The sequence below is a fragment of the Pantherophis guttatus genome, chromosome 8 (assembly GCF_059756535.1).
Source record: "Pantherophis guttatus breed Tessera chromosome 8, ASM5975653v1, whole genome shotgun sequence".
Classification (NCBI taxonomy): domain Eukaryota; kingdom Metazoa; phylum Chordata; class Lepidosauria; order Squamata; family Colubridae; genus Pantherophis; species Pantherophis guttatus.
In genome coordinates, this window is record NC_142070.1 from 57,626,167 (window position 1) to 57,650,866 (window position 24,700).

At 37.3% G+C, this 24,700-nt stretch overlaps 1 protein-coding gene across 2 annotated transcripts in view; it reads left to right on the forward strand.

The window, feature by feature from the left end:
- Positions 1 to 410: 410 nt before the first annotated feature.
- C1QTNF7 (C1q and TNF related 7) overlaps positions 411 to 24,700 on the forward strand; it is a 118,636-nt gene continuing 94,346 nt past the window's right edge. The window contains exon 1 of one of the 2 annotated variants that reach the window (XM_034408873.3): positions 411 to 646. In XM_034408873.3, coding sequence (XP_034264764.1) covers positions 580 to 646 — 67 coding nt within the window. In that variant the 5' untranslated portion in view covers positions 411 to 579. The remainder of the gene's footprint in view (positions 647 to 24,700) is intronic. The other variant, XM_034408874.3, reaches the window with a different exon arrangement.

Consider the following 24,700-nt stretch of genomic DNA (forward strand, 5'->3'; position numbering starts at 1 on the left):
ACACAGCTCTATTTGTGCAAATATAAATGGAGCTGTGTGTGGCGTTTGTCCATTACTCATGCAAGTAGAGCTGCACATGTGCACATGCACTTGTGCACTGCTTCCACAACCTGGTACTGAATACTGGGGGTTGGGGACTGATTTAAACAATATGCACAGATATTGTCCTGCTTTATTGCCTAGAATACATTACATTCTCTTAGATTTGCAATATAATTATATTTTATGTGCTCAGAAAAAAAGATCCCATGGACTTCAGTGAGATTTACTTCCTGATATGCTGCAATTTTAAAGTGTATTTAACCATTTCTTTAGTTTGGAAACCAAGAGAATTTTCTGCCCCTTTTGCTGTGTGTGTGGATTTCTTCTGAAAGCTTTATAGCAACGTTGACAGTTGCTTTAAATTAGAGTCTTTGGCTGCAGTTCAAGACAAAGGGTGGGAGTTCATTTAGCTAAAAAAGACAGTTACACAACTTGGAAACTGAGCCTGGAGGAGGCCATTATTTGTAAGATACTGCTTGTTTTTGGAAGGATTTGCATGAACTTGGCACATCTTTATTTGCTAAGTCTTTTAAAAGTATGTTGCAACTCCGAAGGAAATATATGGTTTTCCTGGAAAATTTGAGTTCAGTGGCTCCAAAGCAAGGTAAGAGGCTGGTGACTTTCTTGTGAAGCTCTTTGAAAAGCAGCTAATGGGAAATGCAAAATGAAATGGACCTTGAATACAGGTTTGTGCAAAAAAGAGCTGCTTTAGCAACCCAGTGAATCCCACAGAGATTTATATGTTAAATGTCCAAAATGTAATTCCAAGCAAAGCCGAGGTTTGTTAATTATTCAGTTGTATGAATAGCACATTTATAATTGTCTGTTTCTTTCAAATTTATGACTGTCATGTTCCAGTTCAGCAAATCTGGAATGCTTGCTTGTGTATAATGCAAATATTTTGCTAAGTATGCAAATGATTACCGGTAAGTGAGAAGAGAAAGATTAAATATTTCTATTAATTTCCATTTCAAATTTAAATTGTTTTCTAGCTAGGATACAAAATAACAAAATTTTAGACAAAGACTAAATGAAATTTAAGGCAACTTAGCTTATACTTTGAAAGTAGATAAGCAATCCTGACTCGTGCAACCTTTATAGATTTAGAAAATATTCATTGTTTCTCTTTTCTGGAAATAAACTGGCACTGTGTGATTAATTAAATCCAGTATTTCCAAATTCACTTAAAAAGGTTGCAAAGCACAGATATTCTTTCTTGATTCTTCTCTGTCTAATTTGTTGGGGGGCTATTTTGGTGCTGTCTGTAGACATTTTCATTATGAGTTGAATCTGATACTACTGTATTGTTTTAAAAATTAGTTAAATGACTGCGGAAAAGTTCATAAACTCCTTTGTCATGCTGGCTCAGTGCCGATTTAGGAAAGGGGCTAACATAACTGGGAGAGAGTTGATATATGTGCCTGTGCACCGAGATTGGAATTAAAAGTGATGGGAAAGGAAAGAAGAGCTGGTAATAGGGTATGATTGGTAACTCCTCATCCAATTTTCTGTGATTACTTTATTTAAGACTAGAAAAACAAATCAGACATTAGAGGAAGAAAAATGCCTAGTGAGGGTGCAATGCAATGGTGGGATTCAAATAATTTAACAACTGGTTCTTTGGCCTAATGACTGGCTGGGTGGGCGTGGCTGGTGGTCATGTGACTGGGTGGCCATGGCTAACTCAACATCATTTTTTTGCCCTAATGACCGATTTAAGTATAAAAAAAGATATATGAAAAGGTAGTTTATTATTTCATGCATTTAATACTTAAATAAGAACAATAAAAGAGGTACACAAAACTAGATTTTGTTACAAGGAAGAGTTTTAAAATATTAATGAAAAACTATTAGATAATACCTGACAAAAAACAATAAAACAGTTATGTAAGGTATTTCCAAATTGCTTTTTTTTAACATGTCAAGTTTTTTATTAGTTTTTTTCCCCTAACACCCCCCCCCACATGTTTTATGAAACAGAGTATTGACCATATCATATCATATACAACATGTCATATCCAAATATATTTTACTTAGTTACAATTTCTGCCAAAGTGTTTTTTTTTCCATATTTTTTAATATGGAAAAATCTTTTTTAAGATTTTAATCAAATCTTAATATTTCTATTCTTGTTTCTATAAACAGTATCTTCTTTCACCTTCAAATTTTATTTTCTCCATTTTTAATCATATATATTCTCTTTTAATGTTTAATAATTCATTCTTTATTCTAGTATATTTAAACATGTTCGGGGATGCCTTTCTTCCATTTCATCTTTTTTGGTTTACAGAGATCTTTCTTTCTTTCTTTTCCTCTCCCTCCCTTCTTTTATCCTTCCTATCTTCTTCTTCCCTCCTCTCCTACTCCTTCTCTACTTCCCTTCCTTTCTCCCCTTCCTCCTTTCTTCCCCCATCCAACCTTCTCTCCTACTCTTATTTCCCCTTCCTTTCTTCCTCTCCTCTTCCCTTTCTTCTATTCCTCTCTCTCCTTCTCCCTTCCTTCAATCTCCCTACTCCTTCTCCCATCTCTCTCTATTGCTGTATTCATTTTCAATTCAGTATTTTTTCTATGGTGTCCAGGCATCCCCAATTTTCTCTCCATTTATTGAATATACTCCTCAAGATTCCCATCATGTTTTTTAATTCTTAACAATGTATTTCAACTTATTCCATTTTTACTTTAAAATCTTTCAACTTAATTAACCTTCCACCTCTTATTTTCTTTAATTCCTAATTTCTTATTCCCACTTCAATGATTATTTTTTCTCTTTTCCTAATATTTCAATTACTTTCAGTTATTTTTACATATAAACCATTCCGTATCTCCTGGTCAATTTATATTAAACAATATACTCCTTTTTTTTACTTCTTACATACTGTTGTGGATTTAATAAGACCAACACAATTTTTGGGTTAATCAGAGACAATTTGTATATTGCACAATAGGTTCAAAGCTCTGTACATGAAGCGTTGAACAAAAAACAGAAATTAGGTACAATGGTTTTATACCCTTCTAGACAAAGGATTCTGTTAACTCAGCAGTTTATGTGATCATATACATTTGTCATTTTTAATTGACACTTCCTAATTACTGTTTCATTTTATTCTTTGCCAACAGTTATAATTCCTTTTGTAGATTACTGAAGCATAGACTCAAATCATCTTCTGATGATAGACAACTTTTAACTCATGTGGATCCCCTTGACCTAACCAACCTTTAAGCTGTATGTCATTAGAATGTTCCTTTCTTTTGACAGCTTAGAGGCCTCCTAGAGGTACCAAAAGGATTTTGGCTGAGTTTGTACTTTTTCCAACCGGATGCATTGCTTTTTAGAATAGAGTGAATAGAAAGTTATCCAGTGGTCATCTATCAGAGTCCGTTTCATTTACATTATTCCCCCCTCTGAAAGTTTTTCAATGCAGAAACTTTCACTATTCTCATATAAGTTTAACTTCTGAGTATACAAGGTTCCAATAAACAAATCTATCATATATAGGGTCTAACAAAATATAATTAATAAAAGTAAAGGATAGGTAGTTCTTGATTGTTTTTACTCTCTTGATTCTTGGGGAGATTCTCTCCTTCTTTCTACAGGTTCCATTTCCTCATATGGGTCTGGCTCAGAATCTTTATGTTCTTCCACAGGATAGGGACCAAGTTGATTAAGAAAATGTTCTGTCAAAGCCAGTTCCTTTTCAATTTGTATCTCCTCTTACTGCTCTTATTGATAGATGTTTCAGCATAGGGATTGCACAAGGAATAAAATCTAGGCCTGCCACAGCCATATTAATCCACCTGGATCCAGGCAACCAAGAAAACCACATGTCAGTTGTTTATAACCTCTGACTTATCTTGGAAGCCCTATCCTGCAATTCCTTGGCAATTTCTCTGACCATCCCTGATTTATTACATGTTCCTGTCCAGTTTGTTGGTAAACACAAATATGCATCCTTTCCACATAAGAAGATTTATGGAAAAGGCATGCACTCAGTAGTTCCTTGCATTAGTCCAGACCCCTAAGTCCCTGCCACAAACATTCCTGCCAGTGGTTGCAATGGGACTTCCAGTGAGGGGTCCTTCTGTTTATCTCTGAGAATTGGTCCTTCAAAAACATATCGAGAGGTAGTATTTCCAGGTGGAAAAAGGATACACAAACCTGATTTGGACTTTAAGTTGAACCAGAGCGGAAATCCTGGAGGTTGAAATGGTCTTGGACAGATTCCATCCACCCCACTTTCCCTTCTTAAAGTTTATTTCTGGTAGCCTTTGTTCTAACCCAGAGTTGTGGTTTGACAGGAACAGCATGATAAGATGCAGAGCTAGCAGATAAACATAAGCAGCATTTCTGACCTAGGGTAGGGTCATACTGTTTAACAAGATCTTGACTTTATTCCAAAATCCGTGATATATAGTCTCCTCTATGCAATTGTTGTAGAGGCCCTTATCTATTCCCCCCTCAGCTGGGAATGTCAATAGTGCAACTTTAGGTGGTGGAGTTGACTTAGGTCTAAAGTAAGAACCCCGTGCATAGACAATGCGTTTTTGGCAGTAGCGAACTTGACCTAAGTGTCTCTACTTGGGGAATCAATGTTCATGTTATGTTCACTTGAGAGTCCTAGTGCGAATAATGTCCAAAGCCATAAACAAATCATAATCAACTATGGTGTGAAGCTCACTACGTCAGGGAAAGGGTTAGTGGTGTGTGTGGTTTGGGAAACAGGAGTAGCAATAAAAATCCTAGGTCTACCACAAAACCGTTCCTTATATATGTAAAACAAGAGTATTAGTAAGGCTAGAAAAGCAACTACCCACAAAACCCATACCCAAACTCCCTCTAACATTAGTATGTGTAAGAAAGTGTTATATTACAGCTAATAAAATGTACATGTACAATGTGAAGGCAGTTGTCCTCTTTACAAATCTTCCGCCGTGCGCTGGGAATCAGCTTCCAGAGTGATTCAGCAAGGCTGATGATCACCACCGTGCTTAGAGAGTTCGTTCCCGGTAGAACTCAGCAGGGTGTATTCTTCTTAAACTTCCGCGCCAATGGCCTGTCAGTTTTTTGTTACCTGGTATCAGTCTCATCCAGTGGATCCAGGATCGTCCTCCTAAGATCTTAAAAGCACAATTACAAAACCAATACATCTGGGAGAGTGCGCAAAGGAATCTGAGCAGTTGTAGTCCTCTTCAGTTGGGAAACAGCATAGGCAACCACTCAATCCTAAGAAAGAAAAAAATACAAAAATAGTCCAGATGATGAAGAACTCTATTCCCACTGGTGGCTGCCTACCAGTCCCTTGGATCCTTTGGATCATCAACTTCAATGGATCTCCTTGATGAGATTCCACCTTTCACTCCTTTGGGGCTGGCACAGGCCCGTTCACTTGGGGTCTAACTTCCGTCCAGCTCGGATCAACATCCAATCATCGTGGTGGAATTTGTGGACTGGAAACTTCAAAGGTGGTGTTTGGGGTAATAGTCCTTGTTTCCTAAAACTTTAAAATATCTGGACAGTTTATACACATATTGTTTCAATACTTTGTCTCTGGTTTCCAGGGAATTAATGCATATGCTTCCTGTAGTGAAAACTACTCCAAAGAATAGTTCATATGATGATAATCTGTCTAGGTTGGGTAAAACTCTTGACACCACTGTTGCTGTAGCATTACTGCAGAGAAAAGCTGCAACCCACCCTGTGAGGTGGTCCACTATGTCTAATAAATATTTTACACTCCCCACTTTTGGTAATTCTGTAAAATCCACATGAATACATTGAAATGGTCTTAAAGCTGGTGGTACCTCTTACCCATCTGTTGTTTTCTGACAGCATGTTCATTCACCTTTTTACAAACCAAACATTTATTTATAATTTATGTTACTAAAGAATATATCCCAATACAACCATAGCTTAGTTTAAAAGTTCATCTACAATAGCTTGAATTCCCCAATGACTCCACCCATATTTTGCCAAATGATCTCCAGAGACTAAGGGTTACAATGCGTTAAGCAATAGCCGTCATAAAGTCAGCTTATTGCCCCCCACAAACTGGGTCCTCAATTCACCTACCTTAGAAAGGATGGAAGGCTGAGTCAACCTTGAGCCTGGTGAGATTCAAATTTACAGTAATTGCAGACAGCTGGTGTTAAATTACAATGCATTTGTCTACTGAGCTATCCAAGCTCCCTGTCCATAGAGCTTAATTTAATGAATACAATTCAAAGGTTTTCGAGGCAATTTGTCTCCAGGGGGTGTCCCTCCAAATCAGGTCTTATTTTTGTATGTAAACCAATTATTTCAACACCATAATGTTCTCATCCAAGGTGATTCATTGATCTGGTGTTGGTTAAGAACTGTGCTTGATTCAAATTGTGATCTGTAGTTAAAATCAAACCTGTGTGCTGCATTAAAATTGTTTCATTTTTGTTTAGAATCTTAAATCAGATAACCACCACTGAAGGATAGTTCTGACTTGATGTGGGGTGCTTACAATGAGGGCTCCCCCAAAGGTCAATTTCCTACTTTCTGAGCCAACACCCCTTGTGCAATTCAATTTGTGTGTGTGTGTGTGTGTGTGTGTGTGTGTGTGTGTGTGTGTGTTTACAAAGAGATTGAATGGCTTTTCCAAATTTGGTAAACTTAATACAGGAGCCTTGGTTAAAGCTTGTTACAAATTTTCAAGGCTTCCTCTTTCATGTCCCTCCCATTTCAAACTCCAAGGTCCAGATTCAATTAATTTTGCATAGAATTATCTTAATTCTTGCTTGTTTATAGATGGAGGCGGAGACGCCACCCCTCCTTTCTATCAGGAGTGATTTTTTTTTTATTATTCTTTTTTACTACTCCTGTTGGGGGGGGAGTCTTTCCCTTTAAGGATTGCTGAAAGGCAGAGCTTTCCCTTCCTGAATTCAAAACTCCTGGAATCAGTTTATTGTTCCTAGTAAGGCAAGCAAGAAACAAACACATCTTTTATTCTTCCTTTGTTGTGGAAAATAAGGTGGTCTCAGCTTCTTAATGGCCCATTGGTAAAGGTGGGGGCTGAACTCTGCCTGAGTTTCTGCTTATTTTCTTTAGGGGAATTTCCCTGCTCTTTTAATATTGAGCTTCTCAAATCTTCCAACACTCCCTTCACTGATTAAGTGTATTCAAATGCTTTGTTCACTTAATCTGATCTCTGTCAACTAAAAACACCACTTCTCTTCTACTTCTTAGCACTTCCACATTTCTTTCTTCCAACCTCCATAACTTTCCAAAAACACATCACATACCTTGTCCCTTCCATCAATTCTACTTTCTCTAACTCCTTCTTCTTACAAATCATTCAATTCTCCTACTGCTGTCAGCACAAGTCTGTGTAGACAAACTTCTGGCTCCCACTAAACTTCCTCTCTTACTATATATTGTAATTTCTAACTCATCTCTGTAACAATTCCCAAAAGGGCAGTAACTTGTGCTACTAGCAAGCAAACAAACAAACAACAATGCTATATGATGGAGCACCTAAGCATTCAAAATGCACACAGACATAAGGACATTAAAATAAAACAAACAATCTAAATAAGGTACTTTAGATCAATACTCTGAAATATATTTGGATCAAACTTTAGCTTCAATTCTCTGCCTTTAGTAAAATGCAAGTCAGATTAAAAAATCTTTCAAAATCATTTCTTTTATATAGGTTTAAGTAAGCGTTTTAACCTCAAAAATTTCCAGAAAAAAATAAAAAAATAAAAAAAAATAAAAATGTATTCAGAGCAGAAAGGAGAATGTATCTGCATAGCTTTCATATGTTAATGAAAGAGGCTTCGCAGAAAGAGGAGGAGGGGTGGGGGGGTGAGAGAAAGGAGAAAAAAAAGTTAAAAGGAACAAGGGAGGGGGGAGGTGAATACAGGAAAAAAATGTTTAAAGTACAGAGAATTCTCATCTTCTTTCACCTCTCATCATTCTTTCAACAAAACAAAACAACCCTCTGCATTTCTTTAATTTCTCACCTTATCAACACACAGGCATTCACATTTGTACTGCAATCAGACTTCTTGTTTAATTTCACATACAAAAAATCCCACTTCATGCAAACCAACCATTACAATCATCTCAAACATCTCCCACAGCCTCAAGCAGAAATCTACTCACTTTGCTGGCCAGCCACACGTATCACAATCAATTCAATCCCATTCAATTTTACACACTATCATTATATATATACATATATATATTTAACAGAAACCACACCAAATTGATCAAGTCAAATTATCTGTTTTCCCATTTAGACAGGCTTTACCTTTTTACTGCCTGCTAAACCCCGAGTGGGAAGAACAGTAAACAATGTCTTCTTTATTCTTAGTTCTTTCAGAGTTCTCTGGCTGTTTAAGAAAGTCAGTTTATCAGAAAATTTATAACACTGCAATTAGTTCTTCTCTTACCACACATAAGATTACACACAATACTTAGTTCCTTAATTCCAATACTTAAATACTTAATTCCAGAGACTTCAGGACGACACCTGGTCTCCCAGGGGGTTGATCAGGCCCCACTCTTCTACCCCTTAAAGGGTAGGCACCTCTAAACAGAGAGACTTTAATTCTCTGATTTATACTTACCTGTTTTCTTTTCCTCTTTCTTTCTTTCTTTCTTTCTTTCTTTCTTTCTTTCTTTCTTTCTTTCTTTCTTTCTTTTTTAATGTATTTATGTTGAGTCTCTGTGTCTGATTAACCTTCAAGGATTCTTGACTGGCCTGTTTTCGTCAGGGGGTTTACGGCACCTCCTCACTGAATCTCAGTGGACTTCAAAGGAGTCCTAATGGCTGGCCAGTGGATTTTCCTTGTGGAGGCGTCGGTTCTCGCCGAGGCAGGCTGTCTGGTAGAACAAAAGTTCTCTGCTATTACCCATCTGGGAGGGTGCCATAAATGTTGTGGATTTAATAAGACCAATACAACTTTTGGGTTAATCAGAGACAATTTGTATATTGCGCAATAGGTTCAGAGCTCTGTACATGAAGCGTTGAACAAAAAACAGAAATTAGGTACAATGGTTTTATACCCTTTATACCCTTCTAGACAAAGGATTCTGTTAACTCAGCAGTTTATGTGATCATATACATTTGTCATTTTTAATTGACACTTCCTAATTACTGTTTCATTTTATTCTTTGCCAACAGTTATAATTCCTTTTGTAGATTACTGAAGCATAGACTCAAATCATCTTCTGATGATAGACAACTTTTAACTCATGTGGATCCCCTTGACCTAACCAACCTTTAAGCTGTATGTCATTAGAATGTTCCTTTCTTTTGACAGCTTAGAGGCCTCCTAGAGCAGTGGTTCTCAACCTTCCTAATGCCGTGACCCTTTAATACAGCTCCTCATGTTGTGGTGACCCCCAACCATAAAATTATTTTCGGTGCTACTTCATAACTGTAATTTTGCTACTGTTATGAATCGTAATGTAAATATCTGATATGCAGGATGTATTTTTATTGTTACAAATTGAACATAATTAAAGCATAGTGATTAATCACAAAAACAATCTGTAATTATATATTGTGAAATATTTATTTCTAATTACAAATAAATGAAATTTTGTCTTGAAGCATGATGTAGTATGGATAACAGTTTTAATACAACAACAGTAAACTACATTGGTACATTTTGTAACAGTATGCATAAAAAGCCAACATCAGTGCGAAGGTTGAGATTGCTTTTTTCTCACCAGATCAGAAATTCTCGGGGCAGTCTTTGCAAGAGCACAATGAAGATCATCTTCCACAACAAGTCTACTTCTGTATTTAGACTTGATAACCAACAAGCTAGAAAACCCTATTTCACAAAGATATGTTGTTGGAAATGGAAGAAGAAGGCACAACACAGTCTCAGACAGAACAGGATATGATTGCAAACACTTGATCCAGAATTTTGTAACTGGCATTGTAGTGAAATCAGTTCTCGCTGCATAGTTGTTAATAAGTTCAATGAACTCCTCTTGTGCTGTCTCAGGAACATCTTCAACTTTGACTGTGAATGGGCTTCTGGTAAGTGCAAATGGGGTGTCAGGTAGATTTGGAAAGTATGATGAAACTTCGTCTTCAAGCATGTGCAAGTGTTCTTTCACAGAAATTATCATCGTAATCTTTTTGTCTGGTTCAATGTCATGTTCCTCAAAGAAAGCAGATAAGGTAGGCAACATGTAAATTTTATTTTCATCCAATTTTTTTTGCCAAAGCTGAAGTTTCATTTGGAATGCTCAGATCTTTTCAGACAAATCGAGGCATGTTGCATCTGGTCCTTGCAGTGATAAATTTAATTCATTCAAGATGGCAAAGATAGCAACCAAGTAGCTATTTTCTGCAGTTCACTTTTATCACTGAAAAATGCTTCGAACTGCGGTCTTGCTTTCTGATTAAAAAACATTTTGAGTTCATCACGAAGCTCAAAAACACATTTTAAAACTTTTCCTCTCGACAACCATCTCACTTCAGTGTGAAATAGCAGAGCATCCAACTCATTGCACAGTTGCGAAAACAGCCAACTATTTAAAGAGCTCACCTTTACAAAATTGACAGAACTTATGACACTTTTCATTACTTCTTGTAACTCCTGTGGCAGCGTCTTCATTGCTAATATTTGCCAATGAATCATACAGTGAGTTCTGATGATTTTTGGTGACTCATTCAGTACCAAACGTTGAAATCCAGATCGACATCCTAGCATAGCTGGAGCACCATCTGTGCAAACACCACAAACCTTTTCCCAAGAGATCTTATGCTCTTTCAGATATGAACCAACTGTGCCAAATACATCACGTGCAGTAGTTGTTGTTTCAAGAGGTTTGCAAAAAAGAAACTCATCTTTAAAGTTGCCATCATTAATATACCTCACGCAAACCAGTAACTGTGAACAGTTTGCAACGTCTGTAGATTCATCAAGCTGGATACTAAATATTGGAAGTGGAGCAGATTTAATTTCCTGGATTACTTGATCAAGAATATCAGCAGACATGTCATCTATTCTTCTGCAGACAGTGTCGTTAGATAAGGAAATTGGACTCTATTTCTTAAGAAATTCATCTCTGATCATAACTCGAACAATGTCTTTGGCCGCTGGCAACAGTAAATCCTTAGCAATGGTGTGAGGTTTCATAGTTCTGGCGATTCTGTGTGCCACCAAACATGAAGCTTCAACAGCTGCTACGTTTTGTTTGTAGTACTTGCCACCAGTGTCAAGTCTAGCTTTCTTGAGTCCATCAGCTTTGCTTCTAAAATAGTTGGTATCCTTGCCAGCAAAGCTCGGATGTTTGCTATCAAACATAGCATGGGGTTTTATTTTGTTTGGCTTCATAGATTCGGCTGATAGAACTTCACAACAAATAACATATTGCGGTTTCTCAATTCCTGCTGTAATTATTGAGGTAAACTCATACTGTAAAAAATCCTCACTATATTTTCTTTTCTTAACTTCTCTACATGTTCCATTGTCATGGGATGGTTTGCTAAGGAAAATAATATTTAACAATAGCTTTAATAATGCAAAAGTTGATACATGGCATAGTTCTTCCCTAACTTGCACATGACTGTTAGAACCAGGAAAGATCATGGATTGAGTACAATGTGAAACTCACTTAACAATGCTCTTGCTTAGCAACCAAAATGTTGGGCTCAATTCTGGTCATAAATCAAGGACTTTCTCTCCCTCCCTCTCTCTCTTTCTCTTTTTTTGTCTCTTTTTCTTTCATTCTTTCTTTTTTCTCTCTCTCCCTTCTTTTTTTAGCTCTTTCTCTCTCTCTCTCTCTCTCCCTTCCTTTCCTGCTTTCTCTCCTGCACCCAAAACAGGAGCTTCAGGCTGGGGCAGGCAGAGGCAGGGATTGAAATGGGAGCTTCAGGGGGAACTCCCCGAAACTTCTCCAGCTTTTGCCGCTGCAGGCATTGGTGGTGCGGTGGCAGCAGGGAATCCCTGAACGTACTCACCAAAAGATTTTCGGTGAGGCTTTTGCTGCTGTAGGCATTGGTGGCGCGATAGTAGCAGGGAATTCCTGAACTCACTCACCAAAAGATTTTCGGGGCGGCTTTTGCCACTGCAGGCATTGGCAGCATGGTGGTGGCAGGGAATCCCTGAACTCACTCACCAAAAGATTTTCGGTGTGGCTTTTGCTGCTGCAGGCATTGGCGGCGCGGTGGCGATAGGGAATCCCTGAACTCCCTCACCCAAAACTTCTCCTGCGCAGCTTTTGCCACTGCAGGCATCGGCGGCATGGTGGCAACAGGGAATCCCTGAACTCACTCACCAAAAGATTTTCAGTGCGGCTTTTACTGCTGCAGGCATTGGCGGTGTGGTGGCAGCAGGGAATCCCTGAACTCACTCACCAAAAGATTTTTGGTGCGGCTTTTGCCGCTGCAGGCATTGGCGGCACGGTGGTGGCAGGGAATCCCTGAATTCACTCACCAAAAGATTTTCGGTGTGGCTTTTGCCGCTGCAGGCATTGGCAGCGCGGTGGCGGTAGGGAATCCCTGAACTCACTCACCCAAAACTTCTTCTGCGCGGCTTTTGCCGCTGCAGGTATCGGCGGCATGGTGGCAGCAGGGAATCCCTGAACTCACTCACCCAAAACTTTTTCGGTGCGGCTTTTGCTGCTGCAGGCATTGGCGGCACGGTGGCGGCAGGGAATCCCTGAACTCACTCACCCAAACTTTTTCTTTTGGGCTCTTGCAACTGCAGGTATTGGCGGCGGTGGCGGCAGCAGCAGCAGGGAGTCCCTGAACTCCCCAGGACTTTTCCTGCACTAGAATCTTTTCTAGTCACGTGTGCACACATCCACACGCACGCATGCACGCAACCTCTCTCCGCTCTCTTTGCTAAAGCATGGGGCACCGTGTTGCACGCTGGGATACACAGCCCTCCAACAGAGGCAGAGGGTGTGGGTGAGTGAAGGTGTGGGGGGGTGAGAGAGGGCTTTGGCGACCCCTGTGAAATGGCCGTTTGACCCCCAAAGGGGTCGCGACCCCCAGGTTGAGAACCGCTGCTCTAGATCTTTATTGAGCTGCCTCCTGGAATACGGCTGATTCCGGACCTCCAGACCTTCCGTAAAGCCCTGAAGACGTTTTTATTTCATCAAGCCGGCCTAGCCTAAATGGTTTTTTAATTGGGATTTTAAATTTTATGGATTTGGGGTTTTAAATTTGGGTAGCCAATGATTTAATTCTTTTAATTATCTTAACTTTTGCATTTGTATGTTTTTTAATTTTGGCTGTTCACCACCCTGAGTCCCTTCTGGGAGAAGGGCGGTATACAAATTAAATTAATAAATAAATTTACCACCATCATTTTTTGGTCCATCTGTTTTAGTTTTTTTTCTGTTTGATTAGTTTTCATTTCCACCAACTTAAATTTTTGTTCCTTCCTTTTATCACCTTTTGAATTGAACCAACTTTATTGTCCAAATTCTGCATATCGGTTTTCAGCTCTCCATCATTTTTTGTCATCATCTCCTGGAGTTTCACCATGGTTTCCTGTATCATTGAAAGGGTAGAGTGCATCGTTTGGGAAGTCAGGCTAGAACTTGATTTTTTCATGGATAGCATCCCTTCTATTGATCTGAACAATCAAACCTAATTGTTACATCGTATGTTGTGATTAATACCCTGATTAATATGATTTAATTTTTACTTGTTTTAAATTCTATTTCTATTTCTATTGTCCTAAATTATCTTCCTAATACTCTATAGCTATAAATCAACAGAAAAGTGTACAGAAGTCACTAAGTATATTTCCTCTATATTCAACCAATTAAATTGATTTAATTGATTAAACTAAATTAACTATAATAGATAGATATAATTTCCAATAAATATTAATGATAAATAATGCTGTTTTAGATAAAATACCTTCAATCCAATTGCCTATTGGAACCTTAGGCTTAATTTGTTGCCTTTAAAACATATCATTTTGACCAGGAATGCATTAGCATTTGTATACAATAGTAAGGCCACACTTGGAATACTGCATACAATTTTGGTCACCATGATACAAAAAAGTTGTTGAGATTCTAAAAAGAGTACAGAGAAGAGCAACAAAGATGATTAGAGACTGGAGGCTAAAACATATGATGAATGGTTGCAGGAACTGGTTATGTCTAGTCTAACAAAGAGGAGGAATATCTTCCAATATTTGAGGGGCTGTCACAGAGGAGAGGGGGTTGACCTATTCTCCAAAGCACTTGAGGGCAAGGCAAGAAGTAACAGATGGAAACTTATCAAAGAGAAAGCTAACCTAAAATAAAGGAGAAATTTTCTGACAGACAGGACAATTTATCAGTGGAATGACCTGCCTTCATAAGTTGTAGCTGCTCCATCACTGGAGGTTTTTAAGAAGAGACTGTACACCCATTTGTTTGGAATGATATAGGGCCGTGATGGCGAACCTATGGCACACATGCCACAGGTGGCACGCGGAGCTGTATCAGTGGGCATGCGAGCTCTGCCAGCTGATTTTCGGGCCTTCTGGGCGGTCCACCGGAAGTTTGCAAACGGGCCATTTCCGGCCTCCAAAGAGCATCCGGGGGGTGGGGAAGGCTGTTTTCACCCTCCTCAGGGTCCCAGAAAGGCTCTGGAGCCTGCGAAGGGCAAAAAACAGGCCTACCGGCCCCACCATGCCATCGGGTGCCAAAAGCAGGGGGAGCACGGGGGGTTGTGTATGGGTGTTGGCACACATACGCGTGACCACCCCGCACTTCCCCCACTTTTGGCACATGATGGCAAAAAGGTTAGCCATCACTGATATAGGGTCTTCTGCTTGAGCAAGGGGATTGGACTAGAAGACCTCCAAGGTCCCTTCCAACTGTTACTTTGTAATTCTGTATATTTTAGTTGTTGCAAAAACAGTTTGAGTCTGTTTTTATAGATTCTACAGTAACAATGATAAAGAATTTTATTAAAATCCTGAAAGTAGCATAACTGAAATCAATAATTTAAGTAACATGGTTTACAGAAAGAAAATAGTTTATTTTTGAACATTAGGAGAAAATGGGCACAATTATGTATTTCAACTTTTATGATGTAATAGTCTTGGAGCTTTGGGGAATTGTTTGTATCAAGATTATTTCATTAAAGGTTAAATATGATTTTGGCTGGATTGTATCCATTTTATTTTATTTTATTTCCTGGAATCCAAGACTTGGAAAAGGTTTTTGAACCCATCAACCCAGTCCTCCTGCTCAATGCAGGAATGTGAATCAGAACAGCTGTTCAACTTCTGCTTGAATGTATCCAAGGAAAGGAGAACCTACCACCTCACTGAGGAAGGGGTTTCACTGTTGGGCTGCCCCAGTGGTGGGTTCCTCCCAGTTTGGTCCGGTTCGGCTGAGCCGGTAGCGGTGATGATATGACATCACCGAACCGGTTCTCCCCCCTGCCCTCCCACCCACATTATTCTTACCTTTGATTTGGTCCCACCCCCAATCTATTGCTGCCTCCTGAGTCCCAGCTGATGACTAGAGGGAAAAAAACTGTTTAAACTCTTGCCGCGGGGCTTCAAAGGGCCATCCTAGAGCTGATCAGTGTTAAAAGCAAACAAATGAGTCGGGTCGTAAGTGCGAGGACTGGTCGTAAGTGCGAGGACCTTCCAGAAATGACTCTGACCAGCTAGCCACGCCCACCTAGTCACATGACCTCCAAGCCACACCCACAAAATAAGCCACGCCCACAGAACCGGTAGTAAAATAATTTAGAACCCACCCCTGGGCTGCCCTCTTGCTAGAAAGTTTCCCTCCCCCTAATACTCACTCATAATCTCCTATCTTGTATTTCAAATACATTGTTTGTATCTTGCTGTCTGGAGTGATTTCACAACCACTTCTTGTTGATTTAGGTTGGTGTTTCTCCTTTTTGTGTCCATGAAGCTGAAGTTTGGTTTTCTGTGAAAATGAGAATATCAATCCAAGCATTTGGTTTCCAATGTTGCAATGGCCTGGCACTTGTCTGCCTAACCTTTTCTATTAATACAAAGTAAACTTTCTGTGCCACATTCCAGGTAAACCAAGTTCATTCCAAAGTGGGTATTACCATTCCCTTCACACAGCCTTAAGATATCTAACTACTAGAACAAATTGGAGCTGCCAAACCTAATAGTTGGGATGTGACAGGCAGCATAAACAAACAGCAGAATAACAGAAAGTGCTGTGCTCAACTGTCTCAAATGTCAGCTCTGAGAAGTATTTTACTTATTAACAAGTTTCTGGCCATGGAAGAAGCAGTAGTAAATCAATGGTGAGGAGTGGGAAAGGAAATAATCACTGAAAATGAAAACCCACTAAGGATAAATCAATCAAATGGTCAAAACTCTTTTTTATGGCATGTGCATCTCTATACTTCACCTAGCACCACTCCAGCAGAAAAGGAATGTTTGTGTGTGAACAGGAGTGCATTTGGAATATTTCAGGTGCTTCATTTATTTGGTTAGAGACCCATAGACACTGCACTAAAAGCAGATGAAAATCTTGGATAAACATAAGCAAAGACCTACCTAGTCCATAATTCTATGGTGAGATTCTAGAGGATGCCCATAGCAGATGCAGAGGATCTCTCAGGCACTTCTACCCAACTTCTTGGCTGTAAAATTATAGAACAACCAATTATTAATTTGCTATTGCTAATCAGAACTTCAAATCAGAAACTGATGTACTTTTTCTGGATTGCCAAATGGCATGGGCAGCTGTATGATTCTTCTATACAACCAGCCATTCCATTGCCAAATTCTTCTGAATCCAGTTTGAAACACCTCTAAGAGAAGGAAAAAGAAAAATATTTTGTAGGATGTCCTGGGGCAGATTTCCCAAGTGGGATGAATCATCTAAAAGCATGATTATTCCAGTCAATCTGAGGCAGGTTCCTTAGAGCTTTAGAGTTTCTGAAAAACTATCACTATAGGCTCAAACCTGGCAAAAGCAAGGAGAGAGGAAGAGGGAGAGAAGAACAGGGAAATGACCTCTGGTTGTAGGGTCTTATCCTCAGAGAAGAGATTTATTTATTTATTTATTTATTTATTGGTTCAATTTATATGCCGCCCTTCTCCGGAGACTCAGGGCGGCTTACAATGCATTAAGCAATAGCCTTCATACTTTTGTATATAACTGCCTAGTAGGGCTTTCGGCCCCCCCTAAGCGGTGTTCTTTTTTATACAAAGTCAGCTTATTGCCCCCATAAACTGGGTCCTCATTTTGCCTACCTCGAAAGGATGGAAGGCTGAGTCAACCTTGAGCCTGGTGAGATTTGAACTTGCAGTAATTGCAGGCAACTGGTGCTACTTAACAGCACTTTAGTCTGCTGCGCCACCAAGGGATGAACTTCTTAAGAGTACTGCAGAGATTTTTTTATTATTATTATTTCTCAACTTTTTCTGGCCCAGCTTGGGTTGTCATTGATTTAAACATAAATGATCTTTCATGTGGAAAAACTGTCCTCCAGTGTTCTTGCTGTCTTGAGTTTATTTCTCAATTCATTTTTTTTCCATTCAGAATAGAGCTGGAAGGAACCTTGAAGGTCTTTTAGTCCAACCCTCCTGCTCCAGCAGGAGACCCTATTCTATATCAGGCAAGTGGTTGTCCAGTCTCTTTTTAAAAACCTCCAATGATGAAGCACCTACAATTTCTGAAGGCAAACTGTTCCACTGGTTAATTGTTCTCACTGTTAAAAAATTTATCCTTAATTCCAGGTTGCTTCTCTCCTTGTTTAGTTTCCATCCATTGTTTCTTGTCTTTCCCCCTCTGGTTCTTTGGAAAATAATTTGAACCCCCTCTTCTTTGTGGCAGCCCCTCAAATATTAGAGTGCTGCTATCATGTCACCCAGTGGTGAAATGTAAAATTTGTTACTACTGGTTCTGTGGGCATAGCTTGGTGGGGGGGATAATGTGACTGGGTGGGCGTGGCCAACTTTTTTTTTTTTACTTTTAAAAGTATTTTTTCTACAACCTTAAGAAGTTGCTGGAAATGCTAAGTATTATCAAGGAAAGGGAAAAAAATCCATTTTCCTTGCCTCTATTGTTAACAGCTCTTATATATTGTATATATTGTACATATTTATAATTTATAATTTAGAAATATATATTGAATCTATATAAATTGGAAAAATTGGAAGGTGAAAGGTGAATGAATTATAACAGAGACTGACTGACTGAAAACATTGTAAAGTAAGAAAGAAAATTGTTAGAATAATAACTAAGCAGTGTTGAATGATCAGTAATTAATGATAGCGTGTTTAAAGTGTGGATAATTTATTGCATAGAAGTAAAAAAGGTTGAAAAATTTGAAGGAACAGAGGAAGGAAAATTAACAATTGAAAATTATGTGTTAGCCTGGGAAAGCCTCTCACGAGCATTAAAAATGTCAACAACATTTACTATAATGAAAACAGATAAAAAGCCACTTGTAAACCCCACAGTAACGGTGGCATCACCACTACAATAGAAAACATTAGATAGTATGGTGGGAAAAGAAAAGGAAAAAGAAAAACTGAAATTGACTTTAAGTACGATGCAAAGTATGTTTTCAATGATTCAGGAAACACTATTAAAAACACAGGAAAAAATAGCAGAGAATCATGAAGAAATGAGAACATTCCACACAGAGATTAAAAATTAAATTGGAGAAGTTAGGAGGATATTAAAAATATGAATGATAAAATTGGAGACATTCAACAATCAATAACAGAAAATGAACAAAGAATTAGAAAAGCAGAAACAAAAATAGATCAAGTAGAGACAAAAGTAGAGGTAATGGAACTGAAAACTTCTCAATTAAATAAGGAACTGTCTGATTCATTAGTGATGCTCAAGATGGAGAAAGCCTCATATTTCCTCCATTTTCAAAACATACCAGAAGAAAAAGATGAAGACTTGGGCGAAAAAATGGCAGAGATAATGGCGGAAATAATATAAAAAGATAAATTGGAAATAAAAGGACAATTGGATGAAATTTACCATATACATACAAATTATATAAGAAGGCACCGATTGGCAAGGGAAGTACACGTCAGATTTTCCAAACAATCAATTAGAGACGAAGTTTATAGGAAATCTAGGGAAGGGATGTTGACATATAAAGGAAAAGAAATTACAGTGCTAAAACAAATACCCCGAAGAATCAGGAACCAGCATCAACAATATCAGTTCCTAACAAACCAGTTGAACAAATACAAAATAACCTTTAGATGGTTAACTCTGGAAGGGATTTTGGCCACCTGGGAAGACAAAAAATATAAAATAGACACGCTAGAAAAAGCACGGGAATTCTACAATGTGCATTTTAATCAGGAAGACGAACAGGAAAGCAAAGAAGAAATAGAAAGTAGTAGTCAGGAAGAAGAGCAAACAGAAGTGATGCAAGAAAAGGAAGTAAGGACAAGCCAAGAGAAAGAGAGGGAGGAAAGAGAGGGTGCAAGAACGAAATCACGGATGGAAACAAGACATACTAAAAAACAATTACATTAGGCAATGGATGAGGCAATGAAACTTTTCTCTGTAAATATAAATGGCTTGAATGCACCAAAGAAAAGATCTCAAATTTTTACAAAACTATGAAAAATAGGAGCAGATGTGACGTGTCTACAGGAAGTACACATTAAAAAAGAATACCAAAAAATTTTAGAAAATTCAAAACTAGGGAAATTATATGTATCCCTGATTCAAAAAAAGAAAAGAGGAATAGCGGTTTATGTTAAAGATAGGATTCAATCGAAATTAATATATGCAGATGAAGAGGGTAGAACGGTGATGGTCGAGTTAGTACTGGAAAACAAGAAAATGTTATTGGTAGTAATATATGCCCCTAATCAAAATCAACAGGATTTTTTTAAGGGATTACACAATAAAATGGTAGAATAGGAGTACAAAGATACTTGTTTAATTGGAGATTACAATGTGATAGCAGATGTGAAAAAAGATTATAAAACAAGTAAAAAGAATAAGAAAAAAAAAGAAATACTCCCAAAAGAATTTTTTGATATGGCCATGGAAATAAATTTGAGAGATGTTTGGAGGGAAACCCATGAGGATCAGAATCAGTTTACCTTTTACTCTCATCCCCATCAATCCTGGTCCAGGATTGACATGGCATGGATGACTGCAAATATTAGAAATGGGGTTGAAAAAATAGAGATAGAAGTAAATCAATGGGCAGACCATAACTCAATTCTGGTAAATTGGAAAGGAGAAAAAAGATTTAGGAGGTGGACAATGAATCAAAGAATGTTAGATGTTAGAAAAGAAACTAGAATTATTCTTTAAAATAAATAAAAAAGAGAACACTTCCTTACAGAATACTTGGGATACAGCAAAAGCATATATAAGGGGCCTGACCATAGCATATATAGGGAAAAAGGATAAAGAAAAGAAACAACAGTTAGATAAACTGTATCAAGAATTAAAAAATATAGAACATAAACTTCAACAATATCCTCATAGTAAAAAAATAAAAGAAGAATGGAAAGCAATTAAACATAACTTAAACTTGATAAACCAAAAAGAACTAGCTCAGAAAATAAAAATGCTAAACAGAATTACGTTGAGTTCACAAACAAAACTGGGAGATGGCTGGCCTACAGATTGAAAAAAGATAAAGATAAAAGGATGATACACCAACTTAGAGATGCAAATGGAGAAATCCAATACAGCAGGAAAGCGAAAAAAGAAATTATCCAGACATTCTATGCAAATTTATATAAACAGGGAGAAGTAGAAGATGAAAAGATAAAACAATATATAAAAAGATCAGATATTCCAGTAAATACAGACGAACAAAGAGAAATGTTAAATAGGCCAATAACAAAGATGGAATTGGAAGCCGCACTGAAAAAACAAAAAAATAATAAAACTCTGGGGCCAGACAGCATACCTGTGGAATTATATAAAATTGCACAAGAAACATTAGGAGAGATCATGCTGGAGCTATACAATGAGGCCTTAGAGAAGACAAAAATCCCGCTAACCTGGACGGAAGCTATAATTACAATCATACCTAAAGACGATGCTGATCACCAATTAATCCAAAACTATAGACCAATATCTCTAATGAACACAGATTATAAAGTATTTGCAATAATTATAGCGGAAAGAATAAAAAAAGTACTGAATAATTATATTCATATGGATCAAAATGGATTTCTGCCGGGCCATCAAATTAAGAACAACATGAGAGTAATAATAAATGCACTTGAATACTATGAAGCACATCCAGAAAAACAAGCTTCACTGGTTTTTCTTGATGCCCAAAAAGCATTCGACAACTTAAATTGGAAATTTTTAAAAGGGCAATTAGAGAGCAGGCAATTCGGAACAAACTTCAAAAAAATTATAGGAGAAATATATACTAAACAAACAGCAAAAGTAATTTTGAATGATGACATGACCGATCAATTTGATATAACAAAAGGGGTTAGACAAGGCTGTCCACTTTCTCCGCTATTGTATATTTTAACATTGGAAATTTTGCTAATAAAAATTAGGGAAGACCAAGAAATTAAAGGGCTAAAAATAAGACGAGAGGAGTGCAAGGTTCAGGCTTTGGCTGATGACCTTGTATTTATAGCAGAAGAGCCATTAGAAGTAGTACCAAGGCTGTTCAAGAAAATAGAAGAATTTGGAGAGGTGGCCGGCCTAAAAATAAATAGGAATAAATCAAAACTAATATTAAAAAACCTTACGAAGACTCAAGAGACAGAATTGGAGAACAAGATACAAATCCAAGCAACGATGAAAATAAAATACTTAGGGATCTGGCTGTCACCAAAAACTTCATCAATAAGAGAAAACAATTATGATAAATTAATGATACAGATAAAAAAAGATTTGGATAACTGGAAAAATCTACAGATCTCTTTAATGGGAAGAATCTCCACTATTAAAATGAATACTTTACCAAAGCTGCTATATTTGTTCCAGGTTGTGCCAATAAAGTTAGACAAAAAATTCTTTGAAACTTTAAATAAGATGATTTCTAAATTCATATGCTTAATAGATTAATAGATTGTATAAAATATTCTCCAAGTTGCATCCTTTCTGTTAATTTCAATAGAAAATGCCAATTCAATCTATCAAAGGCTTTCTCCGCATCCAAAAATACTAGCACTGCGGGGACCTGGTTGTTCCTCCCCAAATACTCTAGTAAATTAACAATTTGCCTCACATTACTTTTCATTTGTCTACCATTTATAAAACCAGTTTGATCATAATGAATCATTTGTTGCATAACTGTCATTAATCTATTTGCTAATATTTTAGCAAAAATCTTATAATCTGTATTTAAAAGTGAAATCGGCCTGTGGTTTTTTGGATCTGTATGATCTTGACCCTCTTTTGGGATCAAAGAAATAAAAGCTGTCTTCCAAGTTGGAGGTACCTCTCCTCCCTGTTGTATATTGTTAAATAGTTCCTTCAGGGGTTCCACCATTTCGTCCTGTAAACTCTTATAATAAACAGCTGTCAAACCATCCGTCCCAGGAGCTTTACCACTTTCAATTGCTTAATTGCAAATAAAATTTCCTCGGAAGTTATCAATTGGTTTAAACTATCCCTCTGCTCTTTTGAAGTTATATAAATATTCTCTTTCTGCAAATATCTATCTATATCTGTCTCTTGAATTTTATCACCAGTATACAGCCTTGAGTAAAACTCAAAGAAAGATTTTTTAATCAAATCTTGCTCATAAACCTCTTTGCCTTTGTCTATAGTCCTTGATTTCTGCTTTTTCCTTAACAAATATGCTAACCACCTGCCTGGTTTATTAGCATTACAAAAAGTATTATGTTTAGCATATTGTAAGTTAGTTGCCACTTGATCTGCTATTAACATGTTAAATTGACCTTTCAGTAAATTAATTGCCTCTTTAATTTTCTTATCTGTTGGATTAGCTATTAAAGCTCGTTCCTGTTTTCTAATCTCTTCTTCTAATTCTTTTCTTTTTTCCCCCTGTTTCTTTCTATATTTATTATTCAGATATATCAAACTATCTTGCATATATGCTTTACTTGCATCCCATACCATTTCCATAGATGTACCCTTTTGCATATTCATAACAAAAAATTCTTTCATAAATTTTTTACACTCTTTTACATTTTCTTCATATCTAAACAGGTTATCATTTAACCTCCAGGACCTCCTAGGCTCTTTTCCATACTCCAGTTCCAACCAGACTGGACTATGGTCTGTCAATGTTCTTGAACAAATCTTCATATTCTTCACCCTAGAAAAAAGGTCATTAGTAATTAGTATAAAATCAATCCTTGAAAAGGATTGATGTCTGGATTCTGAGGGCGACGTCAGCAAGTTTGGAGCTAGAGAACAGGGCTCCCGTTCTTGAAACTTCAAAATTCCAATCTAGGAAGCCGTTTCAGGCACTATTGATCTTGGAGAGATCAATAGAAAAAGGAGGAAATTCCAAGAACCTCGGGAGGAAAAACAATCAACCCGAAGGTTCAGGAAAAGCCACCTAATTCCAGACGGGAAAAAACCAGCCTTCGCGGCTGGCCTGAAACGCTGAAATCGCATAGGAGGAAGAGAAAATCAAACCAAAAGATCGCAACTATATCCAATTTAAAATAGAAAGTGGATTGAGACAATAAGAGGAGTAATTGAAGTATTGCGATAAAAAGAAGCAGAGAGTGGAAAACAGAAAATTGGAGACTCCAGAAAATGGCGGAATAGCAGCCAGAGAAAGTGACAACAAAAGACGACAAAGGCGGAAGAAGATTTGACAGGCAGTGACTGCATGAGGGACTTCAAAGAGATTTACGTGGCGGCAATTGACCAAGTTTCAGATTTGAATTCAACGGAGAATGAGGGTTATTTTTTTGAACTTGATCAGAGAACCATAGTAAACTAGATGGAAATATCCAGTAACTAAATAACAAGAAGACGGCAAAACAGTGAGAGAGAGAGTGAAAGTGAAGGAGGCCTTTGAAATCGGGAGAGCGAGCGAGAGCGGCACCACAGTGTGACAAGTGAAGAAGCGGTTGTTTAAGAAAGAAATTGAGAAGACAGTAAAAAAAACTAACTAACTGACAAAGGCAAATAGAATATTTCAAAGTGCTTTAAAGTGCTGAACTTTGGATAGTTGAATCTTTAGCTATTGGATATGTCTAGAGAGACAGATATTAAAAACCATAATAAAAAATATTTGAACACAAGAACTTTACACACAAGAGTGAAAGAGAATTGTATATTAAATTCAAAATAATCATATATATATATATACATACATCTGATTAATTCTTGTAAAATAGTATAATCATTAATTAATACTTTTTGATTGTGAGGCACATGATTAATTGATATCTAATCTATTATATGGATAATTAATTAAGAAATAATTAGAAACAAACAATTTAAGTTAGTAATATTGAATTTGATAGTTTTAACTTGATAGATATATAAGATTGATTGATTGATTTGATTAATATATAAGAGGAAAATAGAATTGTATATTAAGTGTAAATTAATCTTATAATCTGAGAGACATTAATGACTTTACAATACAAGAAACCTACCACAAGAACTTTTTGCATGTAAGAGTGGAAAAGAATTACATAGTAATTGCTGAACAACTTTATATTTATGCTTGATTAATACTTTTAGTAAGTGCAAACTCTGATTAACTTTTTTGTGATTGTGTAACTCTGAATAATT